The 24,619-nt window shown below is 35.2% G+C and overlaps 1 protein-coding gene across 20 annotated transcripts in view; it reads left to right on the forward strand.

Annotated features, from left to right (window-relative positions):
* The window catches only part of UCHL5 (ubiquitin C-terminal hydrolase L5), a 50,494-nt gene extending 36,580 nt beyond the window's left edge, over positions 1-13,914 (forward strand). For 8 of the 20 annotated variants that reach the window (XM_032137616.2, XM_032137617.2, XM_032137615.2 and 5 more), the window contains 4 exons: positions 1,952-2,054; positions 2,859-2,969; positions 6,977-7,075; positions 11,755-13,914. In XM_032137616.2, coding sequence (XP_031993507.2) covers positions 1,952-2,054; positions 2,859-2,969; positions 6,977-7,075; positions 11,755-11,799 — 358 coding nt within the window. In that variant the 3' untranslated portion in view covers positions 11,800-13,914. Of the gene's footprint in view, positions 1-1,951; positions 2,055-2,855; positions 2,970-6,976; positions 7,076-7,712; positions 7,864-11,754 lie in introns of those variants that run through there. The other 12 variants (XM_032137612.2, XM_032137614.2, XM_058430391.1 and 9 more) reach the window with 5 other exon arrangements.
* Positions 13,915-24,619: the final 10,705 nt, after the last annotated feature.

A 24,619-nucleotide genomic window follows, 5' to 3' on the forward strand; every position in this document is an offset into this window, starting at 1 on the left:
GTCTTGAAATCAGGTAGACCAATGCCTATCATCGTATTCTTCTCTTCAAAATTGTTTTAACTATTATAGTTCCTCTGCCTTCCCATATAAATTTTAGTATAATCTTCTCTATGTCTATAAAAGTAAGACTTTGGATCTTATTTAAAATTTCTGTGTGAGTTGGTTTTTATGGACATGGCTCTGACAGGGTAAATTGTGGGTGCCACCTCATTACTGCCAGGTGGGAGTAGAAGTCCAGCTTCCCTACTAGGCCTTCAGTGACAACTGAAATGGAATAAGCCTTCTTGTTATTGCTGGGCAGAGATGGGAGTTCTAGCCCCCAGCAGGGTTTCTGTTGATACCACTCTGGCTGAGAGGAGTAGGAGTGCTTTGCTATTGCTTTCCACTCATGCTGAAGTGGGAGAGGCTACTTTCCCACTGGATGGTAGTGACAATTTTGGCTTCCCATTCTGTGTCCCCTGATAGCACAAATGGGTGTTGTCATTACCATACGGCAGGGATGAAAGTCCCCATTCCCTACCCAGCCTTTTTTAATACCAACCTAGGAACCTTGTTAAAGGTTGGAAGACAAGATTGGAAGTCCAGGCTCTCTATTCTGCTTTTACTGGTTTTGAGTAGGGGTGAGGTCACAGATTTTTCAATCATGTTTGGCTATAGTGGAATGATTATTGTGTAAAAGTTTTCTGTCTTCTGAGGCTGCACCTTTTCTATTTGGCTAGAGAGAGCAGACTTTTGTTGGGGCTTTTTTTTTTGTCTGTGCCTGTGGTATTTCTGGGTTGCTGGTTTCTTCAGCTCCAAGTCTGGGATATATGAGGCAGAAAAAAACCTCAGGGAATTCACTATTGTATCATTGTTTGTTCCTGAGTTCCCCAGCTTGTCTGCTTTTTTCTACCTTTCAGAATGTTCTTGCTTGCTCTTTTTAAAAAACATATTATGTCCAGGGTTTTTAGTTGTACTTACTGGCAGGAATAGGGACATGGAAGTCCCACAATCAGTTTTAAAGACATTTTTACATAGTTCAAATTACTGTAGTTATTTTGGGGCCATTTCTTTTCAGTGAATAGAGCTGTGTATGAGAAACTCTTAGAGATAAACTAATGCAAAATGGGCTTATATTTTCTATATATTTTCATCTTAATGCCATTTACATGGTGTTATGAATAATGCTTTTAATGTCAGTTGCTACCATGAACCAGCTTATGTTATGTTTCATTGATATCAGAGTAGTGAAAATCAAACATTCAGAAATTTTACTATACGATATAATTATACATTATATTAATAAAATATGTTATATTTATTTACATATAAGATAAAATTTAAAATATATAAATTAAAAATAGAAAGTTCATCATAACTTGGAAAAAATTATATAATAAGGAGCATAGTTAATACCCATCAAGATGTCAGTCTAAGTAATTTAAGAAATATGGAGTCTCCATTTGTTTTTTTCTGAGCTCTTAAGTTAATAAGTTGCCATATTTCTTATAAAGGTAGGGAAATTGATGAAAATGTTTTTATTTCAAATGTTTTAAGTGGTACTAACATTATTTTAGAATATTTAAAAAACATTTGTGTTTGATGAAATGTAGCTAATTTTTTTTCTACAGTTGTCTTTCCTATATGAAAGCTTTTTTTTTTTTTTTTTTTTTTTAAGAGACAGGGTCTTGTTCTGTTGCCCAGACTGCAGTATAGTGCACTATCATAGCTCACTGCAGCCTCAAGCTTCTAAACTCAAAGGATCCTCTCCACTCCTGAGCCTCCCAAGTAGCTGGGAGGCACCTATGTGCCTGACCTGAAAGCTTTTTAAAAGTGTCCATTTTTATTGTTAGCCAATTGATAGACTTTTGTTTATACTAGGAAATCAAGAGGGGAATCACGATGGATTATCTTAATGGTAATAGTTGTACAATTCTTTATTACATTATAAACTTAAATAATTTTCTTCTAGGTACAGTGAAGGTGAAATTCGATTTAATTTAATGGCCATTGTGTCCGACAGAAAAATGATATATGAACAGAAGATAGCAGAGTTACAAAGACAACTTGCAGAGGTTCGTGGCCATGTTTCTAAGTACAAAGTTCTAGCTTGGTTATTCTCTCAGGAAAAGTATTTACTTTAAATATATATATATAAAATCAAGTGGTCTGAATGGTGGTTAAGCGACTACACACTGGATTCAGGCTGCCTAGATTTGGTTCCTGGCTTTGCACTTAGTGGATATAGGAATTTGAGTATATTTCCTTGTGCCTCAGTTTCTTCATATAGCATAAAGATAATAAATAGTATTTACCTTAGAAGATTGTCATGAGGAGTAAATGAGGTATATGTAAATCACTTAATGACTAACAAATGGTAAATGCTAAATAAGTGTTAGGAATGAACTATTTTAACTATTTTCTGTGATTTCATTATATAATTAAGTTAATTTTCAAAGAGTTAACTGGGTACATTTAGAGTCACATGTAGTCTTTACTAGTCTATGATTATCTTTGTATAGTAAATGTCATTGGAGAAGAGATTTAGTAGACAAAGTTTATTTTACAATCCTTTGAGCACATTTTCTTAAGAGTATATTTAAGAAAATTTATTTTATAGTGTATTAGGAGAATATGGCAATAGAGTATATTACAGTGTAGGTTGTTTTTAGATGAAAATTCATATTATTAGAAATAGAAATATGGAAGGTACCATTTTGGGGCTTTTATCCTTTAATGCTGCTGTTAGGCTGGCATGCTGCTATCAATATGAAGAGTAGAAATTTGAAAATAATCATACTGTGTTTATCATTTTAAAATATTCTGAATGTAAGCCTCAATTATTAGGGTGTGCTATTTCTTTTCCTTCCCCCAAGGAGGAACCCATGGATACAGATCAAGGTAATAGTATGTTAAGTGCTATTCAGTCAGAAGTTGCCAAAAATCAGATGCTTATTGAAGAAGAAGTACAGAAATTAAAAAGATACAAGGTATGTTTTTAAAAATGTGTTCCTTTAATGTTTTAATATAAAGCAGTATATTTCAAGATGAAGGTACATTGAATATCTGATGGCTTTCCCTCCTATCATTTACCAGATTTCAAATAATATGTTGATTCTCTGACACCCTACAAAGATAAGTAGTGAGATGTCTTTCATTTTTATTTTCATAAAATATTATTAGGAATAGAATTTTAACCTATGTGATGTTTCAGTTCACTGTAGTTATTATTCTTTTTTTTTTTTTTTGGATGGAGTCTCGCCCTGTCGCCAAGTCTAGAGTGCAGTGGTGCAATCTTGGCTCACTGCAACCTCCACCTCCCAGGTTCAAGCAATTCCCCTTCCTCAGCCTCTCAAGTAGCTGGGATTACAGGTGTGCACCACCATGCCTGGCTAGGCTAATTTTTGTATTTTTAATAGAGAGAGGGTTTTGCCACGTTGGCCATGCTGATCTTGAACTCCTGACCTCAAGTGATCTGCCCACCTCGGCCTCCCAAAGTGCTTGGATTACAGGCATCAGCCACTGTGCCCAGCCTGTTATTATTCTTATTGATGCTCAAATTATCCCTTCTTTGGCCAGTGGCAGCCACTTCAGGCTGTCTCCTAAGTCTTTTTGATATAACCCCCTTAGTTTCTGGATAGCTTCCTTGCTTTTTTTTTTTTTTTTGAGATGGAGTCTTGCTTTGTCGCCCAAGCTGTTGTGCAGTGAGGCGATCTTGGCTCACTGCAACCTCTCCCTCCCAGTTCAAGCAGTTCTCCTGCCTCAGCCTCCCAAGTAGCTGGGATTACAGGCCCAGAGCACCACACTCGGCTAATTTTTGTATTTTTAGTAGAGACAGAGTTTCACCATGTTATCCAGGCTGGTCTCGATCTCCTGGCCTCAAATGATCCTCCTGCCTTGGCTTACCAAAGTGCTGGGATTACAGGTGTGAGCCACTTTGCCCAGCCAGCTTCCTTCCTTTCTAGTATAAGATGTTTGAGACTTTTTTTTTTCTGGAGACAGAGTCTCACTCTGTTGCCCAGGCTGGAGTGCAGGGCATGATGTGGGCTCAGTGCAGCCTCCTCCTCCCGGGTTGAAGTAATTCTTCTGCCTCAGCCTCCCAAGAAGCTGGGATTATAGGCACCTGCCTGCACGCCTGCCTAATTTTTTTATTTTTAGTAAAGACGGATTTCACCATGTTGTCTAGGCTGATCTCGAACTCCTGACCTCAAGTGATCCACCTGCCTTGGCCTCTCAAAGTGCTGGGATTATAGGCATGAGCCACTGCACTCGGCGTGTTATTATTCTTACTGATGCTCAAATTATCCTATCTTTGGCCGTTGGGAGCCACTTCAGGCTGTCTCCTAAGTCCTTTTGACATAACCCGCTTAGTTTCTGATAGCTTCCTTGCTTTCTTTTTTTTTTTTTTTCAAGATGGAGTCTCACTTTGTTGCCCAAGCTGGAGTGTAGTAAGGCGAATTTGGCTCACTGCAACCTCTGCCTCCCGGGTTCAAGCAATTCTGCTGCCTCAACCTCCCGAGTAGCTGGGATTACAGGCCTGTGCCACCACGCCCAGCTAATTTTTGTATTTTTAGTAGAGACAGGATTTCAGTATGTTAGCCAGGCTGGTCTCGAACTCCTGGCCTCAAATGATCCTCCTGCCTTGGCTTCCCAAAGTGCAGGAATTACAGGTATGAGCCACTATGCCCAGCCAGCTTCCTTGCTTTCTAATATAAAATGTTTCAGACCTTTTTTTTTTTTTGGAGACAGAGTCTTGCTCTGTTGCTCAGGCTGGAGTGCAGGGCACTATCTTGGCTCACTGCAACCTCTGCCTCCTCCTGGGTTAAAGCAATTCTCCTGCCTCAGCCTCCCGAGTAGCTGGGATTACAGGTGCCTGCCTCCACGCCCAGCCAATTTTTGTATTTTTAGTAGAGACAGGGTTTCACCACGTTGTCCAGGCTGGTTTCGAACTCCTGACCTCAAGCGATCTGCCTGCCTTGGCCTCCCAAAGTGGTGGGATTACCGGTGTGAGCTACTATGCCTGGCTTAGACTTTTCTTGTACATTTCTTGCTTAAACTTGGAATCAGCCATTTTATAAAGAAGCCCTTTGTTCCCTTGGTGCAAAATTGTGTTTAGAAACCACTATCTGGGCACTCAGGGGCTCAGTGCTGCTGATTGCTCATTGTTTCTAGGCCTTTTTAGTGCTACAAATATACTTTTGTTTGTTTCATATTTTATTTTTGCAGAGGAAATACATCATGTGTTCATATAAATACTCAAATTTAGGATTAAAGGGCTTTGTGCGTAAGGAAGTTATCATTTGCATTTCTTCTATTCAGTTGAAAATCTTGGGTTCCTAACAAAATTAATGTAGTTACTTATTTGTTTTATGCCATATTTATGTAGTATGTATATAATGTATTTGTGTATATATGTATATGCATGTATATAAAAAGGTTCAGAATAATAGTACCAATAGTATAATAACAAGTGAAAGGTTTTTTTCTTAAGTTTTTCTTATTCATTAGGGTATATCCTATTTTGGATATATAATCAAATCACTGTATTTTAAATTCACTTAAAAATTTTTCCTGTTGATTTTGCTGTCAGATTTTTTAGAGTTAAAAATTCTGATTTAATTTTATTTAATCATGTCAAGCATTTATGTAATTCAGAATCAAATATAAAGGCAAAGTTATTTTTAATAATGTGTTCTCTTTCACTTGCAGTCCATCCCGTAACCTTTTTTTCAGAAAAGCAGAAAGAGTGGAGGAAACTGTGAATTTTGTGTTACTTTGGATGTGGAATGTATATGTCATTTGTCATGTGTTATGGTAGTAAAAGGATTGTTTTTCATTTGAACCTCAGTGTAAGGCAAGAACTGTCCTTTTTGTTGCTCCCCACAGTGTCAGTAAAGTGTTTTGCATCATACTTAACAGACAACAGATACTTTGCATCATACTTAACAGACAACAAATGATTGTTAAATGAAATGAATGGGCCTTAAACTAGTAGGATTTCTTCAGGTGAAAGTGGTAGGGGCAGGCAGGCAGGCTCTAGAGTATTCCAGGCAGAAAAAGGGAGGGCCAAGTTCATGGAGATAGGAAAGGAAGAAATAATAGCTTTACCAATTATTTTCCATTTCACATGATATTAAAAAAGTAAATTACCCATCTTTATATATACTTATGCAGTTATTATGTAATTAACTTTTAATATCTGCCCAAAATACAACATAATGTTTCCATAACTTCCATAAGGTGTCCTGCTTTATTGTTTGGGAATGCTTTGTTTAAAAAAAGATAAAATGATTCTCATACTGCTATAAAACAAACATGTTAAGCTTTAATTTAATTAATTAACTGAAGGAACTCTAGTTAAAGGAGAAGTCAGAGAAGCTCAAATTTATATGAAGTTTAAATGAATTTATAAGAGATGGAAACTTTCTATGGAAGAAGGGCAATCAATTATACTTCTACCAGGCGGAATATATAATAGGTCAGTGGCAGTGAAAGCCTAGAATCACATAACTTGAGAGGATGTTATCTAGACAGTGCATAGTTTTCCACTGAAGTAGAAATTTTTTTCCTGCAGTGTACCCCCTTTTGATAAAAAATAATCTGAAGGAAAGATTGTGCTTGATCACAAAGTAAAGCTGGTCTCATTAGACTTTGCCTGATTATTTGCACAGGTGAAGTAGCAAATGTTAATTTAGCATGTAGACCTTTAGTTGTTTTTATAAATGACATTTTCATAAGTAACGTTAGATTGGACTTTTAAAGGCCTCTATTATTTGCTAAGTCAGGGGCAGGAGGCCCTTGCCCAAGAAACTCCCTCCACATGTTTTATTGTGTTAATCTTTATTCTCAGTGGGAATGGAATCTCATTATTTCTAAAATCATTTTCTTATGAGAATGGATATTTTATACCATTTCTATTTTGAGTTGGATGCAAAGAATAAAATACCAAAATTAGCAGAAATGTAGTTAGTGTGGATTGATGTTGTTTTATTTTCAGATTGAGAATATCAGAAGGAAGCATAATTATCTGCCTTTCATTATGGAATTGTTAAAGACTTTAGCAGAACACCAGCAGTTAATACCACTAGTAGAAAAGGTAAGTATTTTATTGGTAGATACTTAAATTAGGTTTAGAGTCTCCAAAAACATAAAATGTATTTTTTATTTTTTGCATGAGTAGAGGTAACATTTTTGGAAGCTTGTACATTTTTATTCTTTTGCTTTTTGCCTCTTGTTTTCTATTCTATAAGAATTAGTTCAACTGAGACTGTAAAACAAAAATAAAGAATTACCCCACTGCTTTAGCCTTCCAGATTCTTAGTATCAAGACCTCAGGTTGTGCTGTATTAAAATAAAATTTAAAACACTTTCTTTAAGCAAAAATAGATTTTTAATGCTGATAATTGAAATAATATTTCCTGTTTAGCAAAAGTTTGAGTTGATATAACAGAATTTAAAAGTAGAATGGACATTGTTGGGTTTAAAAAGAAAATAGCCTGTACTACGAAATAGGTTTTCTTATTTCTAATCTAGTATCTGTTCCACTGAGGGAAAACTAACATAAATTAGTTGAGAATTCTGATTTCTGTGATTTTTTTCATAAGTAACAAAATATTTGTTGAATAAGTAAAATGCAGTTAAATTGTTTTTAAGTTCATACTGTAAATCAGTGTTTCTGAAAGTGAACATCAGTGGATACTCTTTAAAATACATGTTACCTGGCCCCTCCCCAGATATTCTGATATAGGGGAAGGATTCTTTAATAAGTTCCCCAAGTGATTCTAATGCAACTGGTCTGTGTACCACAGTTTGAGAAACACTTTGAGAAGACACTACTAGGCAAATAAAATTTTGGACCATTAACTTAAAGACGAGAATACGTGGTAGGTATATTTTCCTTATTAATTTTAAAGTTTACAAAGCAAAGATTCATTTCAACCAAGCTGTTTCATGTTATACATTCTAAATAATATGAGATGTGAGCTAATAAGTTTTTTGTGTATATACCTTATTGATTGAAACATGTGACCCAACTTTTAGCATTAAATGTAAAAATTATTGCAGAAGACTGCTAAATGTTCTCTTTTCCATTATAGGTTTTTCTGTTCATGCATCTCAGGGTGTATTCCAAGATGGGAAACTGTTTTTAAAGTTTTAGATTAATACAGGGTACTGTGGTTCTCAAAATTGCTTGGTTAACAAGAATACCTAGATATGATGTTATTAATCCTATCAAATGTTTTTCTGTTAAAAATATTAAAATAACTATAAAATGTGCTAAATATGTGATACCTCAAATTTTAAGTTAGATACATGTTACTAGGGACTAGAACCCTTAGACAAATTTGAAATGTATAAATTTTGCATTAAAATTGATCTGTGAACATAATTTTTTGTGTGTGCAAATTAGTAAGTAAAAGGACCACTGTTGTTTGATTTTTAATTACACTAGATCCCCAGATTTTTTTGAGAGCATAGTTAGAGAACAACACCTTGTCAGCTAACATTAGAATAATTTTTCCTTAGTTCACATTTTTTGGACACAAGGTGGCAGCATATGAATACCTGATGTTAGTGGAACACCAAGTCTGTTGTGTTTGCCTTCATTTTCTTAAGGAAAGTAGTTATTGACCTTCTACTTGCTTATATCTCTAAGCTGTTCTTTTATTAATATTCCAGAAGCAATATTGAGATAGATTTATTTCTTGTATGCATTCAATAACTTATTCTCCTAGGTTCTGAAGGAGCTTAGACTCATTTAATTGGAATTGTTGAAATGTTTTAAATTATTCTTCAAACATTTATCTAGCTGCAAGGATATTCAGGCACTCTGTTAAGGTCTAGGGATGTATACATAACTGAGACATATTATTTTCTCTTAAGCAACTCATGGTACAATTTGGGAAAGGAATAAATGAACAATTATGGCACTGTGCTAAATAGTATTATTTTGATAAATGCCAGGATAAAGTCAGGCATCACCAGCAAGCACAGGGTAGCTCCTAAATAGCTTTATAGCCACTTAAAATTTCACATCCATAAAGTTTTAAATATGTGGTGGGAATTAAGTGCTTAATCTGTAGCAATATATCCGTTTCCTTTGCAAGAATTTATTTTTGTTCATCTTATTTTGGAAAAAAAAGATGCCATATTAAAATATCATTTTCTGCAGATAAATGCAAATTTAAAAAATAAAGCATGTTGAAAAACTGTTAGAATAAAGATTAGATTTTATAATTATATAAAATCTTTACCAGCAATAGTTAATTACTTAATAGTAATACTTCTAAGAAAAATTACCTATAGAATTCAGAAATAGATAAGTTGGAATAGTGGATCTTACTATGTTTTGTTTTCAGGGAAAATAGGATAAAAGAACAAGGTGTGAGAAGGAATAGAAAGAAACAAACAGGAAAGATGTGGCTGCACCATGCAGTGCTACTATATGCCAAGATTCTACAGGATCAGATTTTTGAATAGCTGAGGCAGTTGCCTATAATCTATGATGACATAAAAGTATTTGACCTAAAATCTTTTTATTTGCAAAATAATAAATAAAAAGTGATTCTCCCTCGGCATGGCTATAATGAACTTGGTTAGGACCTATAAATGTTTTTGTTATATGAGACTTTTTAACTGATGAATTCTTTGAATACACACCACATTTAAAAACTGCATAGGAGGTAATCCAAAAATATATAGTTATAAAACTTCTTGTATTATGTACCAAATCTCTTTCTTAAAATATAAAATAAAATTATCTAGTTTAAGATTACATTTGTGAGACTTCTATTTATTCAGGCATATTTATGATTAAAAAATTTTTGTCTACACATGTAATTATGAATCATTGTCTATCTTAAGTTTTTAACTACCAATAACTTAACATGATGTAAAATCATAAATTCCATTGCTATGGGGAAATCCAAACAACTTCACAATATTGAATTTTGTCCACATTTTACTATGACTTTATGATTCAATTGGTAATAAGTAAGCTTCAGATCTTTTTCTATTTCTTAATAGAAATAAGGTAGAAGAATAGTTAAGGCTAATCACAACAATATCTACATTAGTATCTATTAATGCAGAATTATCTGATTTGAGTCAGTACTTTTTAATATCATTGGTACACTGTATAGAAGGAAAGTATTTTTAACAGTATATATTTTTCCATGCTATTTGTAAATATGATTTTATTTTTATTTTTTAACAAAAGCAGACCAAAATACAGGCTTTGAATTTAAATCTTATATACGTGTTACTTATTAGCTGGAGCTTTTAGGCACTATTTACTTTCTTATAACCTCTTTCTCATCTGTAAACTGGGAATCATACCTACTTCACATTCTTGATGATTAAATGAGATCATATCTGTAAAGTGTATAAATTAGTGCTCAATTAATGGTGATATTTTTAATTTTAATAAATGTATAGACACTCTGCCTTATATGTGTTTGCTCATTTAATTATGTTGTAAAGTTTATATCAGAAACCAGTAAATTTATTTCTTGTTAATCCTTCTCAATATTCTATTAAGCATACTCAGATCAATAAGGAAAGAAGCACATACTTTTATTTTAAATTATGCCTAAAACCAAATTATTATTTGAGGAAAGAAAACTTTGTATGAGATGCGATACACATATCAAATTACAAATTATGCTTGTTAACTAAAAACGTTGATGTTGGCAATTAACTTTATTATTTTTAATATGACACAGACTATTTGCTCTTATTCATTCTAAGGCACAGCACTCAGTTTTATCATACTGTTAAATAATAATTATACTATCCAATACATTACAAAAGGAGATTGTAATTGTTTTAATTGCTCTATTTTTTATTTAAGGAAGTTTTAAAAAAAAGTTGTATAATGTAGAAGTCTAATTCATTGACTCTTCTGAAGTGGCACAGTGGAAAAATATTGTATTGTAGTACTCTAAACTCTTGCTTTTAGAAATGTCTTCTGAACACTGGCAGAACTGGCATCATCTGAGAGTTTGTTAGAAATACAGAACCTCAGGCATTTTACTAAATCAGTCTGCATTTTAACAGGGTCTCTAAGTCATTGGTATATACATTGAGAAGCAATGCTATAAAGCATATGTCTTTGATCTGTATTGAGGACTTACTATATACTAGCTGTGGGACTTTGGTCAAGCTTGATAACATCTATAAGCTCTGGCTTATTCATTTGCTAAAGAATAAAACAAATACTGTGTTCAAGCTATATAATTGTAATGAAGATCTATTGAACTAGTATGTAAAAACATTTTTTTTTAGGTCATATAAATAAAGCTTGTTGACACCAGGGATACATAATCCTTTAGTGACATTATGTTAAACTCACTTAAACTGTTATGTCAAACTCATTTATTCACATTTGCAGAAACTAATGTAAGATTTTTCTTATACTCACGTGAACAGGAAATGGGCAAATATGTGTATATATATTGTCTTGGAATACTCATGAATGAGTTTGACTTTATGGAATTTTTAAATTATTACAATTATAACAATTCATTTCACCTTCAGATCGGAAAGAACTGCAAACCAAACATTATCATCTTTCTTAGGGCAAAGAATAACTATGTAATTGTCCAGGAAAAGTTTGTTATAAGTCTCAAGTTATAAAACATAATGCTTTAGAAGTCTTATAAACAATGTATTTCAAGCCTTTCAGCTTGAGAATACCCTCTTAGGCACATTTCATTCTAATATAGTCTAAAACTGACTTTTAAAATTTTGTAACATACTATTTTTAATTTTTAGGCAAAAGAAAAACAGAACGCAAAGAAAGCTCAGGAAACCAAATGAAGAGGATGTTTTCAGATATGTACACATTTCTGCTTCTGCACATATTTTCATGGAAATCATTATGTATAAAGAACTTAGAGCAACATCCTAATTGGCTCAGTGCACGTTTGGCAGTAGTGCCAACCTGTCTTGTCTTTAATGCATGGATTCATAAACTTCTTCCCTACCTGCATCATGTGCATGTAGTGCATATTAAAGTGATATTAAGAGTGCTTGCCCAAATTCCATTATTTGACATTGAATCTGAGAACTGTTAGTTTTCTGTATGTGTAACTACCATATGAAGCTAGAAAATGTACAAATGATATTCATTATCTGTAATTTAAATACTTAAAATTTGCAGTTGTCAGATCTTGATTAAACTGGATGTCTTATTCTCATCATTAATGGAAAAAAACCAGTATTTCTATCTTTGATATCTAAGTGTTTTGAGGATTTTAAAACTGAATTTTATCTGCTATACCAGTTATTTGAGAAAGGATGATTTTAATGTAAATCATTTAAAAAGGACAAAATATAATTTCCCGTGATTTTCACTGCTGTCAGTAGAAAAGTAATAAACATCTCAATTTTATTTTAGTAAATTTTCTTCAAGTGTTTGGGGTTATTTGTTTATGTATTAGAGAATTATTTCAGGAAGGTCTGAGTATTATGCTTCAAAGCAAAATTTCAGATTAAGAAGAAATTGTAAATCTTAAAGAATGTTGATGTTACTCTCAATGGAATATTGTTTCAAGCTCGTAAGCTGTATATAAAAAAACCGGAGGTTTGACAGTTTATTTTAAAAAAATGGTAGTGGTGATGGGGGATCTTTCTATGCCAATTTGAATAAATTTCATACAGCCTGCAGTTTCCAAGAGCCATATACAATTTGCTCACAATTGATTTTTTAAAATTGATTTGGGAGTTGCTTTGTAATAATCTTCTGCTTCTAATCTTCCTTTGCAAGTCAGACTTTAAAGAAGACTTTATAAAGCTTTCTTTTTTAAAGGAAGTAATCTACTTTTTTCTTTATCAAGAATATTTTTGAGGTTGATACATGAGTTTTTAACATTTTATTATTTATTGTAAAATCAATTTAGCATAATTTATTTTACTAGGGAGAATGTGTACCCATCTTCCAGCTTCAGCACATGAATTTTTAAGGATTGTTTTTAAGCTTAGTAATTGTGGTATTAAATGACTTGGAGCTAATGGAGAAAAACCTGATAGGAAATTGATAGAAAAACGAATGAAATATTTTTCATACATAATTGCAGTTGGAGGTAATGAAAAATATGTAGTCTCAGTTATTTGTGGGTAAATATGTTTTGCTGTTGATACAGTAATAATTATGGAGTGTTTTCAAAGCCATGATATAATTTTTAAAAATAGATTTTTAAGGAAGGCTCATCTTGATCTCATTCGTTTATTTCAGCTTAATTTATATATTCTTTCCTATTGAGGCTTAAATTTTGTTAAGCAATTTGAGGATTATTGTGGTAAGTTGTATTTAATAATCAATACAGTGTGATACTGGCACTAGGATTGACAAATAAATCAATGGAACAGAAGAGAGAGCCTGAAAACAGATCAACGTTTATATGATCACTTGATTTCGACAAAGGTGACAAAACAATTCAACAGAGAAAGAAAGTCTTTTCAACAAATGGAGCCAGAATAGAATAGCTGAATATCCATACAGAAAAAAGTGAACAGTGACCCCCTACCTCACAAAAATGACTTTGAGATGAATCATAGACCTAAATGTAATATTTTAAAAGTATGAAGCTTTTTAACTGAAAACATAGATATTTTTGTGACTTGGGGGGTTAGCCAAAGGTTTCATAGGTCACAGAAAGCGGTAACCATAAAAGATCCAAAATTAGAGCTCATCAAAATTGTCATTGAAAATGTTAACAAAAGTAATATCAAATGACATTTGAAAAATATCTTTGTAAAATGACAATATTAATAGGTATAAGGATTTTTTCTTATTAATCTAATAAAATTCCTTAATAGGAATTTCCGTAGCTTAAGAGTGGTTTATTTTATCTGCATCTTCTTTGATGATTGCAAATCCCTTGTGATACTTCATGATTACTTCTGTCTGTGAATAAAGAAGTGTGACTTGTTTTTGTCTGGGTGCTGTATGTTGCTGGTTTGAAACTAAGTCATGAAGCTAGAGGGTAGAGAAAATGGAAGAACAAAGAGCAACCCATAAATAGATATATGCTATGTGGAAAGTTTTTTTTAATGATATTTTATAGAAAATCTTGCTCATTTCATATTTAGTCTTTTCTAAAATTTTATTTAATTATTGGGTAGGTGAAGGCACTTCCATTCTATTTTATGCCTTCGAAATAGCCAGTTCTAAGGGATGTACTTCTGTTATTATCAACAAAAAGCTTGCCAACAGCTGCGGCACTGGCTACTCTCACCTTATATGTTTAGTTCCCAAGATAGCTTGCCCTTTTCCTAACAGCAGTCAGCTCGACTGTGCCACTAGAATAGACAAATATTTGCTCGGGAATCACAACCACGGGGACTTGCTCCCCCAGTTAGGACCATGGTATATATTTGTGTGTATATTATGGTGTTACATGCAGATTAATACTTTCAATTAATCCTCCTAGTTGCCTGTAACATTAACATTTCAAGATGCATTTAGATATTTTTATCCTTTAGGAGGATTTTATTTGAGAAAAAAAGGGCTTTTAATGTATTCTCCTCAAAAACCATTTAGAGAAAACAGATAAGTAAAAATAAAATTTAAATTACCATATTTCTATTTACAGGGATGAGCACATTAACATTTTAGTGTATTTAGTGATCCTTTTTCCTCACGTGTACACATAAGTTTTTGTGTGTTAGTCTTGCTTGCCCTCCCCATAGTCTGAAATAGTTCTATGTAGTTTATATTATTTTTAAACTTGATCATATACGAATTTCCAGGAAACAAACCACTCTAGCTATTTGAAGAGGAATGCAGATTTATATTGGGAGTTTTGAAACTACATAGTTTCTTAGAAAATCACTGGAAGGTTTGGAGGAGTGGTTTCAAGCTTAAGTCTCCAGAGATTACTGCCATCCAAGCATACAGTATTGGGGTACCTAGGGAACTGCTCACCTTTGCAACAGTCAGAGAAGTCCACTGTTGGAACTATTGATGTTAGAACATGTTGCAGTAGTTGTGTTCGAGGAATGAGGAACCTGCTGTAACACCTATGACTGTGCACTGGAGTGCAGAAAAGTTAAACCTATGCCTAAATGCCTAAAATAGACAAACTGGATAGTTATATTTTTAGAGTGATACTTCATTTTTTAGAATAGTATGAATTCCTAGATCAGTCAAACATGCATGTTATTTAGTTTAGTACATTGTTAACTGGCCTAAATCCAATGACTGACATGGTAAAGATTCACCACTTCTAGGATACTGGGCACTTTTTATTTTTGACTTGATTACTTTTTGAAAACTTCAGTGATTTATTCAGCCAATCTTATGAGGTACATCTGTGTTGTTCTAGATGCTAGAGGATAGTATAACAGAAAAAAGCCCCTGCTCTCATGGTGAGACAGATAATAAGTATATAATACAACTTTTCAAATAGTAGTATGAATGGTAAAAAAAAATAAGGTAGGGAAAAGGGGTGGGAGGAGCTGAGGTTTGATAGAATGGTCATGGAAGGTCCCATTAATGAGATGTGCTTTAAGTAGTGACCTAAATGAAGATAATTTTTTCTCTAGTACTGAACTAGCACTGTACAAGTGGATTGCATATAGGCATATAGGCAGAACCAATGTGCAATAATTAAGAATATTAATTTGCAATCATGTTTGATGGTTAAGTGGTTTATTAATGTTGATCTGGAGTGTCAATATGAAAATGGGTTGAATAAAAGATACATGGAAATGTCTGGGACTACTGCTCTATGTACTTTTTAGCTTATCCATATATTTTATGTAATATGCTTGTTTGATTCTTTCTTGTAGCAATGATAATATAATATTGAATAAACCATAAAACCAGTGGGGAAAGTCTCATGTAGGTGTATTTTTAAAAAACGTTTTGAACTCTCCCCCACCCTCCCATCATAACCATTAAGACTAAAACAGGCTGGGTGTGGTGGCTTATGCCTGTACTCCTAGCACTTCAGGAGGCTGAGGCAGGAGGATCAGTTAAGCTCAGAAGTTCAAGCCTAGTGTGGGCAAGATGGCAAGACCCTGTCTTTAAAAAAAAAGAAAAATTAGCTGGATATGGAGGTGATACGTGCCTATAGTCCCAGTTACCCAAAAGACTGAGGCTGGAAGGTCCCTTGAGCCAGGAGTTCGAGAATGCAGTGAGTTGTGATCAGCCACTGTACTCCATCCTGGATGAGAGAGTGAGACCCTATCTCAGAACAAAACAACAAAACAATGAAATTACTTGAAAAAATTTGGGAGAATATTTTACTGTTTAGGGACAGGGAAAAGCTTCCTAAGCACCAAAGAAAACATAAAAGAACCCAGAAGAGAAATAGTTGACTGTATAAAAATTAAAAATTTCTGTAAGGCAACAGACACCATAAAACTTTAAGAGATAGCAAGCCAACAAATAAAATTTTGTCATACATAATATGCAATATGCGTATTACAATCATTAGACAAATGTATAATACACCGTACCTCTGTAAATCACATATTATATATGAGTAATATATTTATTGTGCAATCCTGCAGTAAAGCTATAAAATATGATTGTAGGGTGTTCCCCATTGATGGCTATTCTAACATTTTAGATATATTTCACTTTATCTTCACACCAATCTTATGAGGTAAGTATTAACTTCATTTTACAGATAATATCTACTTTTTTCCTTCTATATATTTTTTCCCTTTGAATCAAACCATCTGTATCCTGAGTACTCAGTGGGTGATCTGCAGACTAGCAGCAATGAGCATAACCTCAGAACTTGTTAGAAATGCAGAATCTGAAGTCCCGCCCCAGACCATTGGAATCAGAATCTGCATTTTAACAAGATGCCCAGTTGATTAATTTACATTTATGCACATTAAAATTTGACAGATAATCTCAGTTATTTTTATGTTTATGGAAATAAATATTGTCTCCATAATCAATAGGCATTGTGCTTTATTTTCGGAATTTCAAAAATTGATTTTAGGACTTCTACAATTTCAGTAGCGAGATGCAAAAATGCAATCAATTTAGATAAAGTTACTAGGAATAAAATGGAAAACTATTCACAATGTGTCAAACATTGTCCTAAGTACTTTTTTTTTTTTTAGACGGAGTTTTGCTATTGTTGCCCAGGCCGGAGTGCAATGGTGCCATCTTGGCTTACCGCAACCTCCGCCTCCTGGGTTCAAGCGATTCTCCTGCCTCAGCCTCTCGAGTAGCTGGGATTACAGGCATGTGCCACCACACCTGGCTAATTTTGTATTTTTAGTAGAGACCGGGTTTCTGCATGTTGGTCAGGGTGGTCTCGAACTCCCAACCTCAGATGATCCTCCCACCTTGGCCTCCCAGAGTGCTGGGATTACAGGCGTGAGCCACCATGCCTGGCGTCCTAAGTACTTTTGCACATTAACTCCAGCCTTCACAGATATTGTTATCCCCATTTTTCAGATGAGGGACACTAAAGCACAGCAAAAGACAATGGGTACATTAGTTATGGTGTATTGGAATACTAGGCAGTCATTGAAAAGAATATGAATGTCTATGTATTAACATGGAAGGATGTCTCTGACTTATTTTTAAGGAAAATGAAAGTATAAGTAACTTGCCCAAGTTCATACAGCTAGTTAGTAGATGTAGAATTCAAACTTGAACTCCTACTTGTACTTCTCTCTTTCACTTCTTCCCTCCCTCCATTCCTTCATTCCTTCCCCCCCTCACCACACTTCCATCCTTCATCCTTCCCTTCTTTCTTCTTCCTTTTTTTTTTTTTTTTTTTGAGATAGAGTCTCACTCTGTCACCCAGGCTGGAGTGCGGTGGCACAATCTCGGCTCACTGCAACCTCCGCCTCCCAGGTACAAGTGATTCTCCTGCCTCAGCCTCCCGAGTAGCTGGGATTACAGGTGAACACCACCATGGCTAATTTTTTTTTTTTTTTGAGACGGAGTCTTGCTCTGTCGCCCCAGGTGGAGTGCAGTGGCGCAATCTTGGCTCACTGCAAGCTCCGCCTCCTGGGTTCACGCCATTCTCCTGCCTCAGCCTCTCCGAGTAGCTGGGACTACAGGCGCCCGCCACCACGCCCGGCTAATTTTTTTGTATTTTTAGTAGAGACGGGGTTTCACCGTGGTCTCGATCTCCTGACCTCATGATCCGCCCGCCTCGGCCTCCCAAAGTGCTGGGATTACAAGCGTGAGCCACCGCGCCCGGCCTAATTTTTGTATTTTTAGTAGAGACAGGGTTTCACCATGTTAGCTAGGCTGGTCTCAAACTCCTGGCCTCAAGTGATCCACCCGCCTTAGCCTCCCAAAGTGTTGCAATTACAGGTGTCAGCCACAGCACCCTGCCCTCCTTTCTTCTTTATGGTAATTTCTTGTGATGCTCAGCTGCACACATCTTTTATATACTTCCACCATTCTTCTCATAAAAATGATTCTTGGGGGTAAAAGTTTCATTATGGACAGAATTGTACAGTGGAGATGTTTATGTGAAAAAACTATCTCCGGATTTATTAGAAGCTTTGTAGGAGACATTGATGACCTTTGCTGAGTTATTAAGGAATGCCAAGAGTAAGTGGTAACTATGAGCTCTGAGATCCAGTGGCTCCCTGAGGGCTGGTAATTATGATTTTGATTAGAGGCTAACAAGCGATCCAGGTTGGGCCTCCCAGGCTGTCTCCAAGTGAGGTTACCAAGGTCCAAGATCTGCCCTTTCAGCTTATGATTTGAGTATACTCATTGAAGGTGATAAGGACTTTGGGTAGTTAAGCCAACTTAATAAAACTTGCAGGAGACTAATGTACACGTGAAAAACAATCTATTAATTTACTTTACAATTATAACTGCCAGCAGACCAGACATTTCTATCAGCTTATTGATACATTGTCTCCCTGGTAGATAAACTTACCAAGGAAACCGAATTAAGACCAGAAGGTTAGTTGACTATAGAACTGGACCAAAGGAAATTATTTGTTGTTTAAAGATACTTGCTATGATAGCCTGTGACATGGTTTGCCATATTAGACACCAACCAAATCTGCCTGTAGAAAGCTAGGCCTCTTGTGCCAAACAGCCAAGTTTTGAATGTAAAGGAAAAGATCTTGAAAGAAATTAAAAGTGCTACTCCAGTGGACACATGAATGATAAGAAAATGAAACAGTCCTATTACTAATAGGGTGAAAATGTGAGTGGCCTGGATAGAGGATCAAGCCGGCTACATTACACACCTCCTTGATCAAATTGTTACTGCATGCTTCTACTGCTAGAGACACAATGACAAAATTTTAAACTTAATGATTATCACTTTTCTGGTTGACATTTCCCTGCTTCCTTTCTTGTGTCAACAAATGTTTTCAAATGTATTGTAATTTAAGTTTAAATTTATTTGATTTGGCCGGGCGTGGTCATTCACGTCTGTAATCCCAGCACTTTGGGAGGCCGAGGCGGGTGGATCACTAGGTCAGGAGTTCAAGACCAGCCTGGCCAATATGGTGAAACCCCGCCTCTACTAAAAATACAAAAATTAGCCGGGCGTGGTGGCGTCTGCCTGTAGCCCCAGCTACTCGGGAGGCTGAGGCAGAGAATTGCTTGAACCCAGGAGGCAGAGGTTGCAGTGACTCGAGATTGCACCACTGCACTCCAGCCTGTGCAACAGAGCAAGACTCTGTCTCAAAAAAAAAAAAAAAAATTATTTGATTTTAATTTTTTTCTAATCTGGCCTTTTAGTGACATCTGGAGAGACTGCTTAATCTAATTTTTCAGACTGTCTGTAGATGAGGGGACTATTTCCTATAACCTATGTAATATCAGTATATGAGGAATCAGTATTTCTATTCTAATAATGCCAATATGACCATTCCTAATATCTTATGCCTGGAATAGTCTATATCTAACTTACTTGTTGAGCATGCTCTGCACACTTGGTACAACGTGAAAAGTTTTTCTCTTTGGGCATACAGAATAGTTATTGGAGTGGCTGCATTGCTTATACAGTGAACACCTTGGGTGATGCAGTTACTCTTCAGATTTCAGGCAGAAATTTACTTGAATTAATGTTTGTAATAAAAAACAATGGTGTGCCAACTTAAGTAGCCTCATTACATCTTCCATGAGTAACTTGCTCACTCTAGCCTCTATGGCCATTCTAAGAACTGTACTTTCTTGCCAATTTTGAGGTTGGTAAACACAACTTCACAGATAAGACAGTGGACTTTGTGCATATTCTTTTATTCTAAAATTGTAACCCTATATTGTAGTAAGTTGGAGAACAGACTACTGGATTTGGTCTTGGGGGACCTGGGGTTCTAGTCCTGCTAGTCTATTAACTATTGTGTGATCTTTGCTTATATTCTGTTATCTGCTGAAATGCACTTTGTCCTTTCCTTTGTTATAATTTTCAAATAGCACTTATAGAGCAAACAGGTGGCTTTCACATCTGTTTATACAACTGAACCTTAAAACAAATATTGCTCTATTAAAACTTCATTGTATTAGACTCTCTTTCTCTTTCTCTCTTTTCTGTACCTCTCTTTTTCTATTATGGTTGAATCCAAACATAAGAAATCAGACTTATAAAACTTTTTTAAAGAACACATTTGAAGTTTAGGAAAAGTTTTGTCATATTTCCTTAGCTATTTTGACAACACTTTGGGAATCTATTTTCCCTCCAATAACAACTTCATAAGCTCATAAATGTAACTTATACTATTGTCTTGATGCCATCCTTTTTGCTAATTCTAACTTCCAAGATGATATAGAGTATAAGTTAGTGTAAACAATATTTATTCTGACGGAGCATCTGCAACTTGGTATCTAGTCATCTGTACACACAATCTTTATAGCTTCTTTCCAAATGTATTCACAGAAAGGAAAATCAACCCTTTTCTAGATACGTCTTTAAATAAATGTAGACAATTCTGGAGCCTGATGATAGGATTACCATTTTAAAAATTTTGAATTACATATTTTAGCATCAGTAAATATCGGGAGAGAAGAACTATTAGAAATACCACATGAACCCTTTTATTATAATAGATGAGGCAAGATTGAAGATAGGATGAACATCTGCTTGTTCATTCATTAATTCGTTCAATCAAAAAGTATGTATTATCTACTCTGAGTCATGCTTAATGCTATGTATTTGGGTTACATGGGTGAAAAGACATATCTTGCTCTGTATCATGTTTTCTCAGCTATTCTACAGCCTTGGTTTGGGTTTTAACCTGTGGGATTATAATGTGCCCTGGGAATAACTTCCCTACACAATAGGTATTAGTAACTGTTACCAGTGTATTAGACAAAACAGTCTAAAATAGGACTAGTTTGTCCCCATATGCTGTAATAATGTTCATCTATGAGCATACCTTGTTTTACTGTGCTTCACTTTATTGTACTTCATAGATACTGTGTTGTTCACAAACTGAAGATTCGTGGCAACCCTTCAATAGGCAAGTCTACAGGTGCCATTTTCCCAATAGCATGTGCTCACTTCATGTCCTTGTATCACATTTTGGTAATTCTTGTACTATTTCCAACTTTTTCCCAACTGTATCTGTTATGGAGATCAGTGATCACTGATCTTTATGTCACTATTGCAATTGTTTTGGGGTGCCATGAACCATGCCCATGTAAGACAGCAAACTTTAATGTTGTGTGTATTTTGACTGCTCCACTGATGGGTCTCTCTCCCTCTTCTTGGGTCTCTCTATTCCCTGAGACACAACAATATTGAAATTAGGCTAATTAATAACCATCGTACAATGGCCTCTAAGTATTCAAATGAAAGGGAGAATCACATCTCTCTCACTTTAAACCAAAAGGAGAAATGGTTAAGTTTAGTAAGGAAGGCGTGTCAAAAGCCAAGATAGGCTGAAAGCTAGGCCTCTTGTGCCAAACAGCCAAGTTCTGAATGCAAAGGAAAAGATCTTGAAAGAAATTAAAAGTGCTACACCAATGGACACATGAATGATAAGAAAATGAAACAGTCCTATTACTGATATGGAGAAAATGTGAGTGGTCTGGATAGGCGATCAAGCCGGCTACGGCATTTTTTTTTTTTTTTTTTTTTAACTTTTAGTTTAGCTTCAGGGGTGCATGTGAAAGTTTGTTACACAGGTAAACTCGCATCTCAGGGGCTTGTTTTACAGATTATTTCATCATCCAGGGATTAAGCCCAGTACCCAATAGTTATATCTTCTGCTCTGTTTTCATCCTCCCACCCTTTACCCTGAAGTAGCCCCTTTGTTTGTTGTTTCCTTCTTTGTGTTCGTAAGTTCTTATCATTTAGCTCCCACTTGTAAGTGAGAACATGCAGCATTTGGTTTTCTGTTTCTGCATTAGTTTGCAAGGGATAGTAGCCTCCAGCTTCATACATGTTCCCGCAAAAGACATGATCTCATTCTTTTTTATGTCTACATAGTATTCCATGGTATAGATGTACCACATTTTCTCTATCCAATCAGTCATTGATGGGCACTTAGGCCAGTTCTGTGTCTTTACTATTGCGAATAGCACTGTAGTGATCCATTCATGTGCACGTGTCTTTATGATAGAATTATTTATATTTTGCTGGGTATTGCTGGGTCGAATGGTAGTTCTGCTTTTAACTCTTTGAGCAAATGCTTTCCACAATGGTTGAACTAATTTACACTCCCACCAACAGTGTATAAGTGTTCCCCTTTTGCTGCAACCTCACCAGCATCTGTTATTTTTTTGACTATTTAATAATAGCCATTCCGACTATGGTATCTCATTGTGATTTTGATTTGCATTTCTCTAATGATCAATTATACTGAGCTTTGTTTCATATTTTTGTTAGCCTCATGTATCTCTTCTTTTGAGAAGTGTCTCTTCATGTCCTTTGCCCACTTTTTAATGGGATTGTCTGTTTTTCTCTTGTAAATTTGTTTAAGTTCCTTATAGATGCTGGGTATTAGACTTTTGTCCAATGCATAGTTTGAAAATATTTTCTCCCATTCTGTAGGTTGTCTGTCTACTCTGTTGATAGTTTCTTTTGCTATGCAGAAGCTCTTGTTTAATTAGATCCCATTTGTGAATTTTTGCTTTAGTTGTGATTGCTTTTGGCATCATTGTCATGAAGTCTTTGCCAGTTCCTATGTCCAGGTTGGTATTGCCTAGGTTGTCTTCTAGGGTTTTCTAGAGTTTTGGGTTCTTTCATTTAAGTCTTCAATCCATCTTGAGTTGAATTTTGTATATGGTGTAAGGAAGGGGTCCAGCTTTAATTTTCTGTGTATGGCTAGCCAGATCTTTCACCTTCATGGTTAGCTGTATTCCTAGGTATTTTCTTCTTCTTGTGGCACCTGTGAATGTTATTGCTTTTCTGATTTGGATCTTGGTTTGCCTGTTGTTGGTGTATAGGAATGCTAGTGATTTTTGTACATTGACTTGTATCCTGCAACTTTGCTCAAGTTGTTTGTCAGCTGAAGGAGTTTTTGGGCTGAGACTATGGGGTTTTCTAGATATAGAATCATGTCATCTACAAACAGAAATAGTTTTGACTTCCTCATCCTATTTTGATGTGCTTTATTTCTTTCTCTTGCCTGATTTCTCTGGCTAGGACTTCCAATACTATGTTGAGTAGAACTGGTGAAGAGGGCATCCTTGTCTTGTGCTGGTTTTCAAGGGCAATGTTTCTGTCTTTTGCCCATTTAGTACAATGTTAGCTGTGGGTTTGTTATAGATAGCTTACTATTTTAGATATGTTCCTTTAATATCTAGTTTATTGAGAGTTAACATGAAGGGGTGTTGAATTTTAACGAAAGCCTTTTATGCACCTATTGAGATAATCACACGGTTTTTGTCTTAGTTCTGTTTATGTGATGAATCACACTTACTTGATTTGGTATGTTGAACCAACCTTGCATCCTGGGGATAAAGCCTGCTAGATAGCGGTGGATAAGCTTTTTGATGTGCTGCTGGATTTGGTTTGTCAATATTTTATTGAGGATTTTTGCATCAATATTCATCAAGGGTATTGGCTTGAAGTTTTCTTTTTTTCTTTTTTTTTTTTGTATCTCTGCCAGGTTTTGCTTTCAGGATGATGCTGGCCTCATAGAATGAGTTAGGGAGGAGTCCCTCCTTTTCAATTATTTGGAATAGTTTCAGTAGGAATAGTACTATTTCTTCTTTGTACCTCTGGCAGAATTCAGAAAACAGCCTTATATTGGAAAAAGATGCCATCTAGGACTTTCATAGCTAGAAAGGAGAAGTCAATGCCTGGCTTCAAAGCTTCAAAGGACAGACTATCTTTCTTGTTAGGGGTGAATGCAACTGGTGACTGTAAGTTGAAGCCAATGCTCATTTGCCATTCTGAAAAATCCTAGGGTTCTTAAGAATTATGTTAGATCTAATATGCCTGTGCTCTAGAAATGGAAGAAAACAGAACACATTTGTCTACAGCATGGTTTATTGAATATCTTAAGCCCACTTCTGGGCTACTGCTCAGAAAAAAGAAAAATTCCTTTCAAAATATTCCTGCTCATTGACAATGCACTTGGTCACCCAAGAGTTCTCATGGAGATGTACGAGGATATTAATTTTTTTTCATGCCTACTAACACAGCCAATTCTGTAGCCAATGGATGAAGGAATAATTTCAACTTTCAAGTCTTACAATTTAAGAAATAAATTTTATAAAGCTATAGCTGCC

The sequence above is a fragment of the Hylobates moloch genome, unplaced genomic scaffold (assembly GCF_009828535.3).
Source record: "Hylobates moloch isolate HMO894 unplaced genomic scaffold, HMol_V3 SCAFFOLD_18, whole genome shotgun sequence".
NCBI lineage: Eukaryota > Metazoa > Chordata > Mammalia > Primates > Hylobatidae > Hylobates > Hylobates moloch.